Raw genomic sequence first — 14,638 nt, 5'->3', positions numbered from 1 at the left:
ATCTGCTACCTTAAAGCTAAACGACAGCTGCCCATTACACCAAGGGCACACTCAACCAGAAAGAAAGGTGCTACCATGGCCTTTCTAGGAAACATCCCAATGCAAGAAATATGTAAGGCAGCCACATGGTCTACGCCTCACACATTCACCAAGCACTACTGTGTAGACGTGTTATCCACACAACAAGCCACAGTAGGTCAAGCCGTATTAAGAACATTATTTCAAACTACTTCCACTCCTACAGGCTGATCCACCGCTTTTGGGGAGATAACTGCTTACTAGTCTATGCAGAACATGCGTATCTACAGCGACAGATGCCATCGAACTGAAAATGTCACTTACCCAGTGTACATCTGTTCGTGGCATCAGTCGCAGTAGATTCGCATGTGCCCACCCGCCTCCCCAGGAGCCTGTAGCAGTTTGGAAGTTACCTTCAATTATTTATATATGTATCATCTCAACCTTAAATAGGTGCATACTTAGTCACTCCATTGCATGGGCACTATTACTACAATTCAACTCCTACCTCACCCTCTGCGGGGGAAAAACAATCGAAGATGGAGTCGACGCCCATGCGCAATGGAGACAAAAGGAGGAGTCACTCGGTCCCGTGACTCGAAAGACTTCTTCGAAGAAAAACAACTTGTAACACTCCGGCCCAACACCAGATGGCGAGCTATTGCAGAACATGCGAATCTACTGCGACTGATGCCACGAACAGATGTACACTGGGTAAGTGCCATTTTCATTCTTAGCCACTGCTAGCACCGGTTCCAGTGTTTTATGTGTTTGGTCTGTTTCACCAGTCCCAATAAACAGAGCTGAATTGAGGGACTCACCAAGATTCCTGTCACTTCTTGTAGCGTTTCTGTTCCTAATATATCCCCACTACTGGGCAATACTCCACATGTGTATTTAATTCCCTGTCAATATCTTACATTTGGGGCAGTGTTTTACTTTAGAGGGATCTATCCTGTGCACCCACTGTGGTGTGACATAGCCTCTGTGTAAACATTTGTAGTGTTTCAATTTTAATTTCACATTACGTCTCACTTTCCTGCAGTTGCTCAATATGGATGTCCAGTCTCGATCCTTCATGTCTTCCCCTATATCCAATTCCCATCGTGATTTCAATTCATCTATTCGGGGGGCTGTCTTCGGTAATAGTAATGCATGCAGACGTGTAATCAATTTACTCTCTCCTCCCATATCTGGTAGAGTCTGATTTAGTATTTGAGTGGCTGGTTCTTCTGGAAACCCCGCTCATGCCTTACACATTGTGACTGCAACTCCAGCATATGCCAGAAAACTAACCTTCATTCTACCTACCCCATCTGGTTCAAATCTATGCATATCCCATCATGCGGCCGTTCTCATATAAGTCCTCTAAAGTCTGGGGTATCATACCCTCCCCTCCATCCCGTACTAATAGGGGTGGCATTGGACTTATCCCCATGGGACCAGCTGTTAGACATATATATATTCATCTCCCTCCTGCCGGGAAACTTGGTTCCATACATTAAAAATAGTCCTGACTTGTAATGGTAACATTACTCCCTTCTTCCCCCGAGTCAGAGGTAATGCCAGTAACTTGTATGGTTTGACCAATCTAGTCACCAAGTGAGCCGCTGGGTCATCCTTTCCCACTAAAAAAGCCTAAGACAACATGTTGTTATTGAGATGCCCAGTAATATGTGTGGAAGTTCGGAGCCTGCAATCCTCCTCTGTCCCAGGGCAATCTGAAGACCTCCAGGCTTAATCGTGCTCTACCCGTGCCCCAGTATAATAATCGGAGGAGTTTGTCTAAGCAATTCTATGGTATTCGCATAGGTGTATGTTGTAGGATATATAGCACTCTGGGTAACACAATCATTTTACTTAATGCTATGTGTCCATCAACAACATCGGTAACTTACACCACCTGCATATACTGTTTTCTAGGGACTTAAGCATATGGCCCTTATTTGATTTGTAGACCTCCATTCAATCAGAGCTCAGTTATATTTTAACAGGAGTTGCTTGGAGGCGTATGTTAGGTGTGCCTCTATTCCTTACTCAAGCTGGTCCTATGGGACACAACACTGATTTATCTGTGTTAAGTTTGAATCTCCACCTCCGTAATCATATCAAATATTGCTTGTCATGCGACCTCTGGGTTCCGAATAGTCAACAAAATATCATCTGGTTTAAGGAGATTATGTCCCTTTTGCCACCCACCACCACACTCTCTGTGTCATGGTTAATTCGAATAAGCTATGCCAGTGGTTCAGTCACTAATGCAAATATAATCGATAGGGGGCATCCCTGTTACGTCCCCCTCGCTATCTGATACTTGTTGCCCACCTTCACCCTCGCTCGGCTGTTAGTATATAATAAACTAAGCCATTTCAAATAGTCTTCCCCTAGATTGTACCTTTGCGATGTTTGTTCCATGAATACCCATTCTACAGTGTCAAATGCTTTATGGGCATCTAAACTCGCCAATGCACAGGCCTCTTTCCCTTTTTCTATCTGATTTATTATTAGTGGTGCCTTCTGGATGTTGGTAGTGGTTGTGCGCCCCCTCACAAATCCAGGCTGAGCCAGGTGTATAACTTTCCCCACTGCTTTAGACAATCTATGAGCAAGTATCTTCCCCAGAATCTTTGTGTCAACATTAATCAGTGGGAGAGGGCGAAATGACTCTCATTCTGTTGGGTCACTGTCTGCTTTGGGAAGGACTACTATACAAGCTTCTTTTAGTGAGCCTGGTAATACCCCAGTTTCAAACCATTCCCTGTACATCGCTAATAATGGTGCACATACCAATTCCACATATTCCTGAAAGAACTTTACTGAGATTCCTTCATTTTCCAGTGCCCTCCCTGTGTTCGTTTGTTTTATGGTCTGTCTAATATCAGATTCCTCTACCTGGACATTTTGCGCTTCTCTTGCTGCGTCCTCTACCTGAGGCAGTTGCACTTTCTGTAAAAGGTCAGTTATGCCGGCTACATTTCTTTGGTCCTGTTGGGTGTATAGCTCAGAGTAAAACTCCATGAAACATCACAATATGTCTTCCTGTGCTGTGATGGTCATATCATTTGCATCCTTTATAGCCGTTATTGCATTCCTTCCTCTTTCTCTGTTAACTAACCATGCAAGCATTCTGCCTGGTGTGTCCCCTTGTTCATGTTGAATTTCCATGTATTTTTTTTAATTGTGTTTCCCAAGGGTATCCAGTGCTTCCTCCAGTTCTCTCTTTGTAATCTGTTACTGTCCTCCCATACTACATCTGTGTAAAGTGCTTGCCTATCTAAATCACCTATTTGGCTCTCCAGTTACGTGACTGTTTGTCAAAGGTTTACAAACTCCATGTGTGGTAGCTATACATTTACCCCTAATGATCACCTTGAATGCTTCCCATACTACCACAGCAGCAATCCCATATGATGGGTAAAAAATTCTCGAAACGCCTCTCTGATTTCGTCCTAGTACGCCTGATCTCCAGTGAATAGGACTGAAACCTCCATTTTGGGATTGGTGCCCTGTATGCGCACCCCTTTAGCTCTGTCGTCAGTGGGGCGTGGGCCGGTAATGTGTGGTCTAAGTATTTGATATCACCAAATTCCCCCACTTGTTGTTGATGTACCAGTAAGTAATCAGTTCTAGAAAGTGAACCATGGAGGTGTGAGTAAAACGAATATCCCCTAGTATTTCTGTGTGTGACTCTCTTCAGTTCGTGTTAGATTCAAAGTGTCCATACCTGCCATGAATGCCTTTGAAGCCCTTCCCAGTGGTCTAGCAGTCTGTTTGGACCTGTCCAATATGCTATTCAGTACACAGTTATACTTCCCCATCCAAATTATATTGCAGTGAGCATGTGGTGTCAGCAAGTCCACAGGTTAGGAACATATCTATTTAATAATATCATGGCTGTCTCACCAATTTCTCCCACTACTCCAATGTAGTGGCCATCTGCAGACTTTAATTAAATTTCTACTTGTGTAGGAATGCTAGCATTCACCCACAGCAGTACTTCTCGTGCTTAGGAGTTAAAACTAGAATACCACAGTCTACCTCCCCACTTAGCACGCAATTTCTCATGTTCTTGTGGTAGCAGTTGTGTTTCCTGGCGCATAACTATCTTAGCTCGATGCCTGGGAACAAATGGCAATATCCTTTAATGTTTCATGAGATTATGAATCCCTTTAACATTCCAGGATAGGATTGTCACCACCCCCGACAGACCTGAATAGCATCATTTTCAGTCATCTGTGATGTGCCCCCTTCGGCTATCATTATACTGCTTTTGTGAACTTCTCCCTTCCACTACCACCACCAGTCATGTTATGCAGAGCTTTGTTGTCCATTATTCATCCTAGAGCATGTACACATATAACCAGATACTTGTGTTGGTTTTTAGTGGTCCTCCAAAAATTGCATGGCTTCTTACGTTTGATCCAAAAAAAAATTGTTTCCCTTGATGATCCTCTCTCAGCCGTGCCAGTGGTAGTAGAGCATAAGCTCAACCTTTGTCCCTCAGTTTCTGTTTAACTTCTACAAATGTCCTGCGTCTCTTTTTTGTGTTTCTGCCCTGTAGTCTGGATAGAAGGAAATATGTAACCTATGAAATTCAGTTTCTCCTTGCTGGTGTGCTGCTGCCAGTATGCTCATCTTATCTTTGTATCTGGCCATTCGAGCTATTATCATTCTAGGTGGTGCTCTGGGTTTGTGTCTTCCACCTGGCGGTCTGTGAGCTCTTTACACTGTCCTGTTCACTTTTGTACTTATACCCATTAGACCTTTGGGCAGCCATTTCTCAAACAAAACTGCTCCACTGGTACCGCCTCCATTCCCTCTGGTATTGCCAGTATGCGCATGTCATTTCTGCATGATCTCTCTTCTAAATCAGTACGTTTGGTGTCCTGTAGATTTAAATGTCTCTCCTGTTCCACCAGTTGGTTAATGTGGGTCCTCAGTATTTCCTCTGCGCCATCTGCCGTGGTGCCCAGATATTTCACCCGCTCTCTCATTTTTTCCATGTCTTGGTATAGTAGCACTACTGTAATGGCCACTCATGTCTATTTTTTCAATAATAGCTTTGTTCCCGTCCAATAGCAAGTATTTAATGTCTAGCGTAGACAGAAGTGCCATGTCTTCTGCTCGCAATTCCTCTTCTTTGGCATTCCTCAGCACCATTCTGGTGATGCCTTCCTCTATGGTGTGTCGTGGTTTAGGGGTAGTCCCTGCTCCCACCGTAAGTTGTGGAGACATTTGCAGTTAAGTCTGTCGTGTCGCAAGCTCCACAATTAGGGGTCTTATTGCTTTCACTTTATTCCTGTATGCATCCACCTATGATCAGTCACTGCTGGGTAGTGTTTCACTTTATCTTTTCCCGCCTTAGTTTTATTAGCGCTCCCAATACTGCTCTGGTGTATCTTGTCAGATTGTGGCGGGGAGTGGTAAGCGTATTTATGGGAGCAAGTCACTTTAATTTGCAAGGGGAGTGTGTTTCCTTTCTTAAGTACTCCTGTGGTTATCCCCTGTCTTAACTCTTCCACTTCTCTTCCCATGGGCCCCATCCGCCACATTGTGCACTACACATTATTTGTATTTCAGTGCTGAAGTGAGAAGGGGACAACTTGTTGACTCCTATCTGCCTTAGTCGGGTGTTTTATGTAGGCCCATGTATAATTTTCCTTATTTCTGTGGCTCAGTATACTTTCTGAGCTCCACTTCTAGATAGTCTCTACCAAAAAGAGCGATACCAAAGGTAAGTAACTTGGTCTTCTTGTAGATACTCTGTCTAGCCACAGATTCCTCACCGACTCTACTGTCATCCCGTTCTGTGATTGGACTCTATTAGTAACATCCCAAGTATAGGAATCTGCACACTGGCCACAACTGATTTGCTCTTGGGGCTCTGCATATCAGGACTTAGCCAGCCTTGAAAGCAATTGAGGTTGTCGTGCAGGGGTGGCACCAATAAAGGTTCCATCTAACATTCCAGCAGCGGAACAGCATCAGTGCAGAGATGCATAGCACTACATGACGGTGTGACGAGGTACTGCTGAAAATTTTCTAGATCCAATGTGACCCCTGGGGAGTATTCAAAAGGTGAGGAATTTGACCTATAAAGAGTCTTTACTTGAAAGAGTCTTAGTAAAGGTATGTAACTTGTTCTTTCAGGCCTTCAAATTATTGTATTGGGGTACAACTGAGATTCAGAGACTGAGGCTCTCACTTCATTCTCAAGGTACTCAATATTCACTTGTAATTCAATGCGGTCAATGCATGCTCTTCAAAATGTTTTCTCTGGTCAGTGTCAACATTCTTTTAGTTTTTCTCTGCTTCAGGGGCATGAAGATCCTAACTACTACAACCTTTTAGTTTTTCACCACTCTCCCTTTCATGTCATCTAGCATCCCTTCTGGTGAGGATATTTTTGTTCCATTCCTCTGGTTATGGCTCCTCGCATTAGCTGTCCTGATTCTGTTTGAATACCAGGGCCTTGGGGGACGGGGAGGCGGTCTCTCTATTGTGCTTGGAAAGCCTTTGCCTTCTTTATGGGACTTTTTAGTAGCACAGTCAGATGCTCCACCTGTGTATAGAAGGATCCCCATGATGAAAGGAACCTTCATAGTGCTCCAGAAAATTCCATGCTACTCTGAGCTTGGCGACTGATACTAAGCCACTTGTGAGGGATCAGCCACTCTTGCTCTAATTTGTTCCTCCTCCACATTTCCCTTACAGATGTCCTCTGCACCACAGCAGCGCCAAGAGTGTTGGTTCTAATCTGCTCTCTCCAGGTCCTCATGTTAGACTTAGGTGGTTGGTGGGCATCAGCAGGAAGATGCTTCCTCGGTGTTTAGCAGATCAGGCAAGGGCTCTCAGTTTTATAGAGCAGAACATCCATCCATATGGAATGCTTTCACCCACGCCCATTACTACCCTTAGGTCCATGCACCACCGCAGAAAATGGACTAAGCTAGAGGTGCCACCTGTTCTCATACCTTGCCTATATTTTGCATATGTGTGTGTTAGCGCATCAGTAGAGATGTCACTCATGCTCTGACAATGTGTTCTGTCACCTGTATTCTTTATTAGGCCTGGGGTGCTGCTAGAAGGGTTTCCAAAGATGACTGGCTGGAGTGGCTCCGACGTCTGAGTGTGGAGCTGCTGAAGGATTCTTCCTCTCCTGCACTGCGTTCCTGCTGGTCTTTGGCACAGGCTCACACACCACTAGCAAGGTAATAAAATCCCTGAGCTTTATAAAGCTGCCCTCCATCAGACACCTCAGTCTTTGCTTGCATGTTTTGCGGTATATGGGACTCCATATTTGAATTCTCTCCCCCCTTGGCGGCCACATCCCTATAGCATGGTTAGAATTCCATAGCTGTGTGTTTGTACACCCCCTGCCATACACTTGCCACCTTTGTTGTTGTTTGCCCAAGACATGAGCGTGTGCATGTTCGTGAGAGAGAGAGAGAGAGGCTTGACTCCAACAGCTTTTTGTATATGTCCCCCACATAACTGTGAATACATGTATCCCCACATAGCACTGTGTCAAAATATGTTGTTAGCATGAATTTGTACAGTGCTGTTTTGCCTTTATTATGGCCTTGCAGCACAATTGACTTTGAGTGCCCTCATCGCTTGTTTTGAATTTTCCTTCATAGACTGGAGGCTGCTTTCTCTTTGAGTAGGATCCTCAATAGCACGAGGGAAGTTTATATGTCAAATATTTATTTAGCTGTGTTTTTGGTGTTACATCCAACAATGTTAGGAAAGATAGCTGTGTGGGATTGTCCTTCTACAACTGTGTCACTGATTTCCTCCAAAGCTGCCAGTGAATGTCTCCCTCATTAACTGTGAGAAAAGTACCATGGAGTTGGCGGGGGAGTGTATGTGCGTGTCTCTCTTCTCCCGCAGTTGCTTAAACGTTCTGTCACAGCTATGGGACTGTGATGCCCTCACCTTTATACCTGGATGCGTACTCCTAGCTGTGGGTGAATATTTGCCCCCACATCGATCTGTAAGACTACTCGCCACAGGTGTATTGCAATGCATGTTTCCCACAGCTACGTGGCTGTACTTTAGATAATTTGCTCCCTACAATATGAGTCAGTGTGTTTTTCCCTTACCCAGCTGTAAATCTACACAGCCTGTCTGCTGCTTCCTTCTCCTTTTGAGGCTGCATGGACTCATAGAGCTCTCCCAGGCACAGAATGTTTGATTGGCACATTCGTGGAGCTCTCCTAGGCATAGGCTTTTTTGTTGTTGTTCTCTTGGAGCTCTCATTAGCATAGTTTTTTAAATGCTGCTTTCTCTTCTCCTTTATGAATACATACCCATCTTCCCTCTGCTCCTGGGCTACCAGTACTCTTCGACTTCTGTATGCAAAGACCTCTTCAGTTGCCTCCTCTCACCCCTTCATTTGACTCCTGTTATACTCCCCAGTTCCGTCAGCCTCCAGTGGTTCTTGAACATATATCTCTTAATTGCAGAGACCTCTTCAATGCTGCCTTCCTCTCCTGCTGGTCAGAACTTAATGAGGATCAGCAGGACGAGCTGATCCGCAGCATCGAGCTTGCCCTGACCTCGCAGGATATCGCTGAGGTCACACAGACACTGTTAAACCTGGCTGAATTCATGGAGCACAGTGACAAGGTGAGCTGAAGCGAGTGTTGTGTTGTAGTGGAGAATGTGTTAAAGGAAAGGCCTAAGAAAAAAAAGAAAAAAGAGAAGTGGTGTGACTGAGAAGCTGAAGAAGAAGCAAGACTAAAGAACAAGGGCAATAGACACTGAAAAGAGAAAGGAGGAGAGTTTAAGGTTAAGGGTGAGACAGACGTGTGGTAATGGAGCTTGTGTAGGGTGGGTGGTGCACAAGTGGGTGCATCTGGACAAAGGAGGACAAATGTGGAAGGGCAGAAACTGTGTCAAACTAGGGGCAGGGAGGGTTAGTTTTGATGGGGCTCGGGGAAGAGAAAGTTCTGGGGCTTGAGGATTCCTGCCAAGAAGTAGAAAGTGGATGGAGGTGTGCAGTAGATCTTCTGTGATGCTGATGCCCTTAATACATTTCCCTGTAGGGCCCGCTTCCACTGAGAGATGACAATGGCATAGTGCTTTTGGGAGAGAGAGCAGCCAAGTGTCGAGCCTATGCTAAGGCCCTGCATTACAAGGAGCTGGAGTTTCAGAAGGGACCTAGTCCCCCTATCCTTGAGGCACTTATCAGGTAGGTGCATCTCACTGACACAAAGGTATTTTGTGAGTGTGGTCTGTTCTTAATGAGGTCTCTTATCACTTGGTGTGCTTTACAGCTACAACACGAACAATGGGAGTACATTGTTGATGTAGCCTGCAGCATCATACGATGCGTACTAGCCCATGGGTAGTGTGAAGCACTAACTTTACTGATATGTGTTCATTTTTTGATGGGCAACAAAAGCAGGTTGCTCTTGAAGTGCTTAAAAAATATATCCTACCATGATTTAATGTGCTGTTTTTGGGATAGTTTGAAAGTTTTCTCTGTTTATGTTGTTCATTGCCAACTGGAAACATGTTTCTACCAAAGATGATGCACATAGTTACAAAGGTAACTTAGATCAAGACTTTACTTTGGTAGACACCTTTAAGGCAACTAAGGGTGATTATTTATGGGTGGTTAATGGAGATGCCAAACCAATAATTTACCCTTGGACAAACGACACACAAAATATTAATAATAAATGTATGAAATTTAATACATTTATTTTGGTCTAGTTTAATGTTTTGTTTTGGTTTAAGGCCGTGGTTGCATATTGGTTTGCATTAAGTGCTGCTGTAGATCACATGCTTTTTCTTAAAGTGTTGTTGGTTTTGATGTGACTCAGGTGTCTTAATCCCAGTGCTTAATTTGAGCCGGTGGTTACTGGTGTGGCCCACCAGCATTCATTTTTGGGGAACAGCACTTATTTTTTTCTCATCAGACATTCACCTCGAACAGGAGAGGGAAAAAAGACAAAGGAGAAAGTGGGAAGAGAAAGACTGAAGAACTGTAGCAAAATGAGAAAGCAGGAATCAGATAAACGGGCAGGGAGAGTGTCTGATAGTGGATGGAAGAACCATGAGGTTGATGCCAGACTATGCAGTCTTGATATTTGGTGCGTCAAAGTTTAAAAGCAGCCTTCGACCCCAGACCAGTTTCTGCTCCAAGAGTATTTCAACAAATCCTGACAACGGATTAAAAAAAAAAATTACCTTCCTAGTATGTGGAGGAATAGGAGCGACTATGAGGTGGTGTTTTGTCAATTTGTATGCCCTCCTAACATGTTATTATAGGCATTAGCTGGGATAATGGAGGGGTAAGTCATCTTTGTATTCACTAAAATCATTACAAGAATCTGAAGAAATAAAAAAATGTCTATTGACCACGGCAATGAAAAACAGTATTAGTTAGTAAACTTGAAAATCTTTAAATTGACAAGCTTCAAAATTCAGCATTAGCAAAAGCAAACTTTAACGTTTGTATTAATGACAAATTTGTGCTAGAACTTAGTAAAAAAAGACCAAGTAATTAGGATCATTGTGAGTTTAAAAAAAAAACTGCTTGGAAAAACTCCACAGCAAAGCTTCGGAATGCTCCTTGTGTTGAGGCAATGTTTTTATGCATCTTTATGTCATATGATTTTGTTTGCAAGGAAAATCAGTCTAATGAAGATTTGCCTCACAAGCCTGACCCCAGGACAACATCGCAAAAAATGAAGTATATATTTGAATTTGTAATCACATACCCTACATCTTGGATTTGTGAATGGTTGATTAGATCAGGATAATCAGATAATTATTTTATAGGAAAGAGTGCAATTGTTATTTTGAGAGCGAGTCTTGTTGGTTTGTTTTTCCAGATGGCACCTACTGCAAGACCTTGAATCGCGTCTGATAAATACCTTCATTATGTAATGTTGTATTATAATCTATATGGGCCTTGAACAGAGAACTGGGTGTTCCATTAGGTCACCCTCCTGAATTGCACCGTTTTAGCACAGGTTTTATGCTTTTTGTAAAGATTATGTAGCCACATTTTTTCTCTCTTTCTACTATGGGTGGCTGCGACTTTTTGAGAGGACTGTTTGAGATCTGAGGTGAGATCAGTAACTTCCTCCAGAGTGCACTTACTGTTATAATAGATTTGCAAAATGTGTTTTTCCCATTCATCAATGCTTGCTCCATTTTCTTTCCTGAGGTGATGGCAATTTTCTAGTCTGTTGATATAATTCCATAACTTGCTCTGGTCTTTTAGTTTAGAGATTACAAAAACAACTAACTATTGATTTTCAAAATATTTGTTTTTTCCTGCCACAGCTTCTTTCTGTACTCGGCTTTTTATTGAAATATCAACTGTATGACATTAGAGTTTTTGTGCATTTTAATATGTATGCTTTGGGATTTCCTTAGCTCTGATATTAGATGTTTAATGTCAGCTTGAACCAGCCTTTATTCTGAGTTTGTGTTGGCCCGAACATCCATTATTTGGTCTACCATTTCTCCTTGTAATGTGCTGATTACTTCTGGCCATAGTGGTAGTGAATGAAGTGGGGCTGTGAGGTTTAGGACTAAGGTTAAATGTTTTTTTATTTTTTAATATTCGATGCACTTCATCTGATTGACATAACCCCTCATTATTCCCTATGGGCTTTAGCCTTTTAGACTGCGTTATGAACAGGTTAGGAGTAATTATTGAAGGATGATGATCACTGTCAGAGCTTTCTATAACTGAGAAACCAGAGCATTTATTTGAAAAAAAGAAGTGTGAAACATATGTGTAACCTAGGATAGCTCATTGTCAATGCAAGTGATGAGTGATGTTTCCTGCAGAGCTGAATTTCTCACACTGTTAAGAGAGATGAGCGAGAAGGTATTGAAACAATCATCTTTTACTTTTCCTAGTGGATCTTGTTTTATTGGTGGGACCACTAGTACTGGAGATGGCCCCTTTGTATGGATTAGAGTCTTTTGAGAAATGTTCTGACTTTCACCTAATAGTATCAAATTGAAACCCTGATAGATAACACTGTGTGTCATAGGTGGGAGAAGATTAAATTCTGTAACTCTTTGGGTATTTAACTCCTGTTTTGCTGATCACCGTTATGGATATCTTGGAAAACAATAATTAGCAGAAATGCCATAAGATGTGTTGTGAATTTGGAGGTTATTTAGTATTACGGCTAGCAAGAAATAGCATGAGAGGCTCAGCTACATTGTGTTACATTTTATGGCTGTTGAGACATATATCTGATGGTCTGTCTTAATTGCTATTTGTTGTTGCTGGTGCTGAAAACTCCTGGTAGACATTAAGATGTATTGAACCTCTGCTCCAGGTTGCTTGAAGGTGGATAAGATCCCATTTTTAGGTCTTGCTTGAGACAGCGCATGCGCTGTAGCTTGCGAGACATTTTGTTAACTTAAAGGGGACTAAAAGCCTCCCTATTGCCTACCATAGCTTGGTTTATTTGTTACGCTTATTTTCGTTTTTTTTTTTTTAATTAGTGTGTGCTGGTTTTAGATCCTCTTTGCACGTTTTTCCCTTTCATGACGCCTGGCCAGAATACTTCTTTTGTTCCCTCTGGGTGTCCTTCCACTGCTTGCACTTTCACTGCTCAATTTTGTTTTCTTTTGGAGGAAGTACTCCATCCCCCTTCAAGAACGCTTCCCCCTGGCAGAGAAAGTTTATTTTCAGAATGTGCATGTTCATTATATTTTTCTATATTTCTTTTTGTTTTTGTTGAAAGACAGGCATGTCCTTCTGTGTTGCCTTTTAACCCCCTCCTTCCTACCCTCCATCCCTGTAGCTTTTGCCCTCTCTCCATATCTTCTGTCTTTGTTACTGCTTTAAACCCGGTCTACCATAGTTGAGAAAGTTTATTTCAGAGTGCACTTGTCACTTACATGTTTCTGACTTTTGCTGTTCTATCTGTATTTCAAACATTATATTCTTTTGTGTTGCCCTCTTTCGCTCTGTCTGTCCATGTTGCCTTTATCCACTCCCTCCTTGTCACCCTCTGTCCGTGTGTCTTTGTCTCCCTACCACCTACCCTCCATCCCTGTGGCTTTTGCCCCCCCTCTCTCTTACCATATCATACAATACAATGGCATGCCATACCATACAATGACAGGCCATACCATACCATACCATACCATACCATACCATACCATACCATACCATACTATACAAAGGCATAAGATGCTATACGATGATGGGCCACACCAGGATGTGCCATTCTTACCATACTATACTATACAATGACAGACCCATACCATACTATACAGTGACAGGCCATACCATACTCTGCAATGACAGGGTAAACCAACGGTTCCCAGCCTGTGGTCCACGGACACCTAGGGGTCTGTGACATATTCTTAGAGGGTCCACAGGTCTTGAGCGCCTACCCAAGTCTTCTTTTCGCATTAAAGGCATTGGGATTGGCTGGTTCAGGAAACACCCATGCACCCTCACAGCAGACAGCTGTGAATGACAGCGCAGGGACGGCGGCACTAAAATAACATCAGACCAATTACCATTCAGCTCACCGGGTGTTTATCGCAACCACTGATCTACGATGAATGAACAACAATTGCCTGTGCATAGCTGTTCTTGGGTTGTCTAATTGTAATATGTTATGTCTAGTTGTTACATTAATGTCAGTGATTCTTGGGTACCTGTCACAATATATGGAGTCCTAGTTAAAGAAGTGTTATCTGTGGCATTAGTTGTTTCTGCTGCAGTTTCTGTTAAATATTCTGCATTTATGCTCCCAGCTCCAGTATGTCCTACTGGGCCCTCAGTTTTACAGGTATGTTGGTTACTTATCTCGGCCGTCATATCACGTTTGTGTCTAACTGACTGGGCTGGTGCTATTGTAGGGTTCCCTTCCCAGGGAACGATCAGCAGGCTGAGTTTAATTAAGGGAGTCTGTTTTGTCTGATTTCAATGATCTAGATTGTTGGATAGTGCTTTGCTCTCACTTTGTTTAATTACAAAAACTGGGCAGACCTTTTTAGCCCTTGTGGTGATTTTCCCAGGCACATTTAAAGATATTTTTCTTTAGACATTGTTTCTTTAATGTATTGTTTTTCCTTATGCTTATGGGTTTAGGCGATGGGGTTACATTATTGATAATTTGATTTTCCTCTGTGGTAAAGTCTTGAATCATTTTTATTGGTTGGTCAGTGCTAGAAGCTTGTCCTGATCACTTGATGACACTTGTATTGCTGCTTTTTTTGAGGGTATGACGTGCCAGTGAGTTTGTGCATACTTGGTGTATTCTCAGCTGCTATTGAGGTTTTTGCTAATTTTGCGCCTCATTGGCTTTCATCAGTGAAGAATTAATTGAGTTGAATATCTTGGCATTTGTATTAGTTGAATCGCTTGTTTAGTCAGTAGTTAGTGTGGGATTATTTATAAGCAGATCATCTATGTTAAACATCAGAGTTGTACAAGAAAAAGCTTTCAGAGTTATTACGCTTATTAAGCTTCAGTGAATGTTACTTGACTGATTAATGAGGGGAAGAGGATAGATCTCTGATAGGCCCAAGTTATTATTAGTACTATGTTGAATCTGCACAATGGTTTTGTTGTATGACTGTTACATGAATTGGATTGAGCCTGAGTTTTCTTATT

At 42.6% G+C, this 14,638-nt stretch overlaps 1 protein-coding gene across 2 annotated transcripts in view; it reads left to right on the top strand.

The window, feature by feature from the left end:
- Positions 1 to 14,638, top strand: part of MTOR (mechanistic target of rapamycin kinase) — a 1,113,749-nt gene that overhangs the window by 447,264 nt on the left and 651,847 nt on the right. For both annotated transcript variants that reach the window (XM_069241238.1, XM_069241237.1), the window contains 3 exons: positions 7,087 to 7,229; positions 8,487 to 8,649; positions 9,069 to 9,214. In XM_069241238.1, the coding sequence (XP_069097339.1) occupies positions 7,087 to 7,229; positions 8,487 to 8,649; positions 9,069 to 9,214 (452 nt within the window). The remainder of the gene's footprint in view (positions 1 to 7,086; positions 7,230 to 8,486; positions 8,650 to 9,068; positions 9,215 to 14,638) is intronic.

This window comes from Pleurodeles waltl, chromosome 6 (assembly GCF_031143425.1).
Source record: "Pleurodeles waltl isolate 20211129_DDA chromosome 6, aPleWal1.hap1.20221129, whole genome shotgun sequence".
Classification (NCBI taxonomy): Eukaryota; Metazoa; Chordata; class Amphibia; order Caudata; family Salamandridae; genus Pleurodeles; species Pleurodeles waltl.
This window is presented reverse-complemented; position numbering and strand designations above follow the sequence as displayed.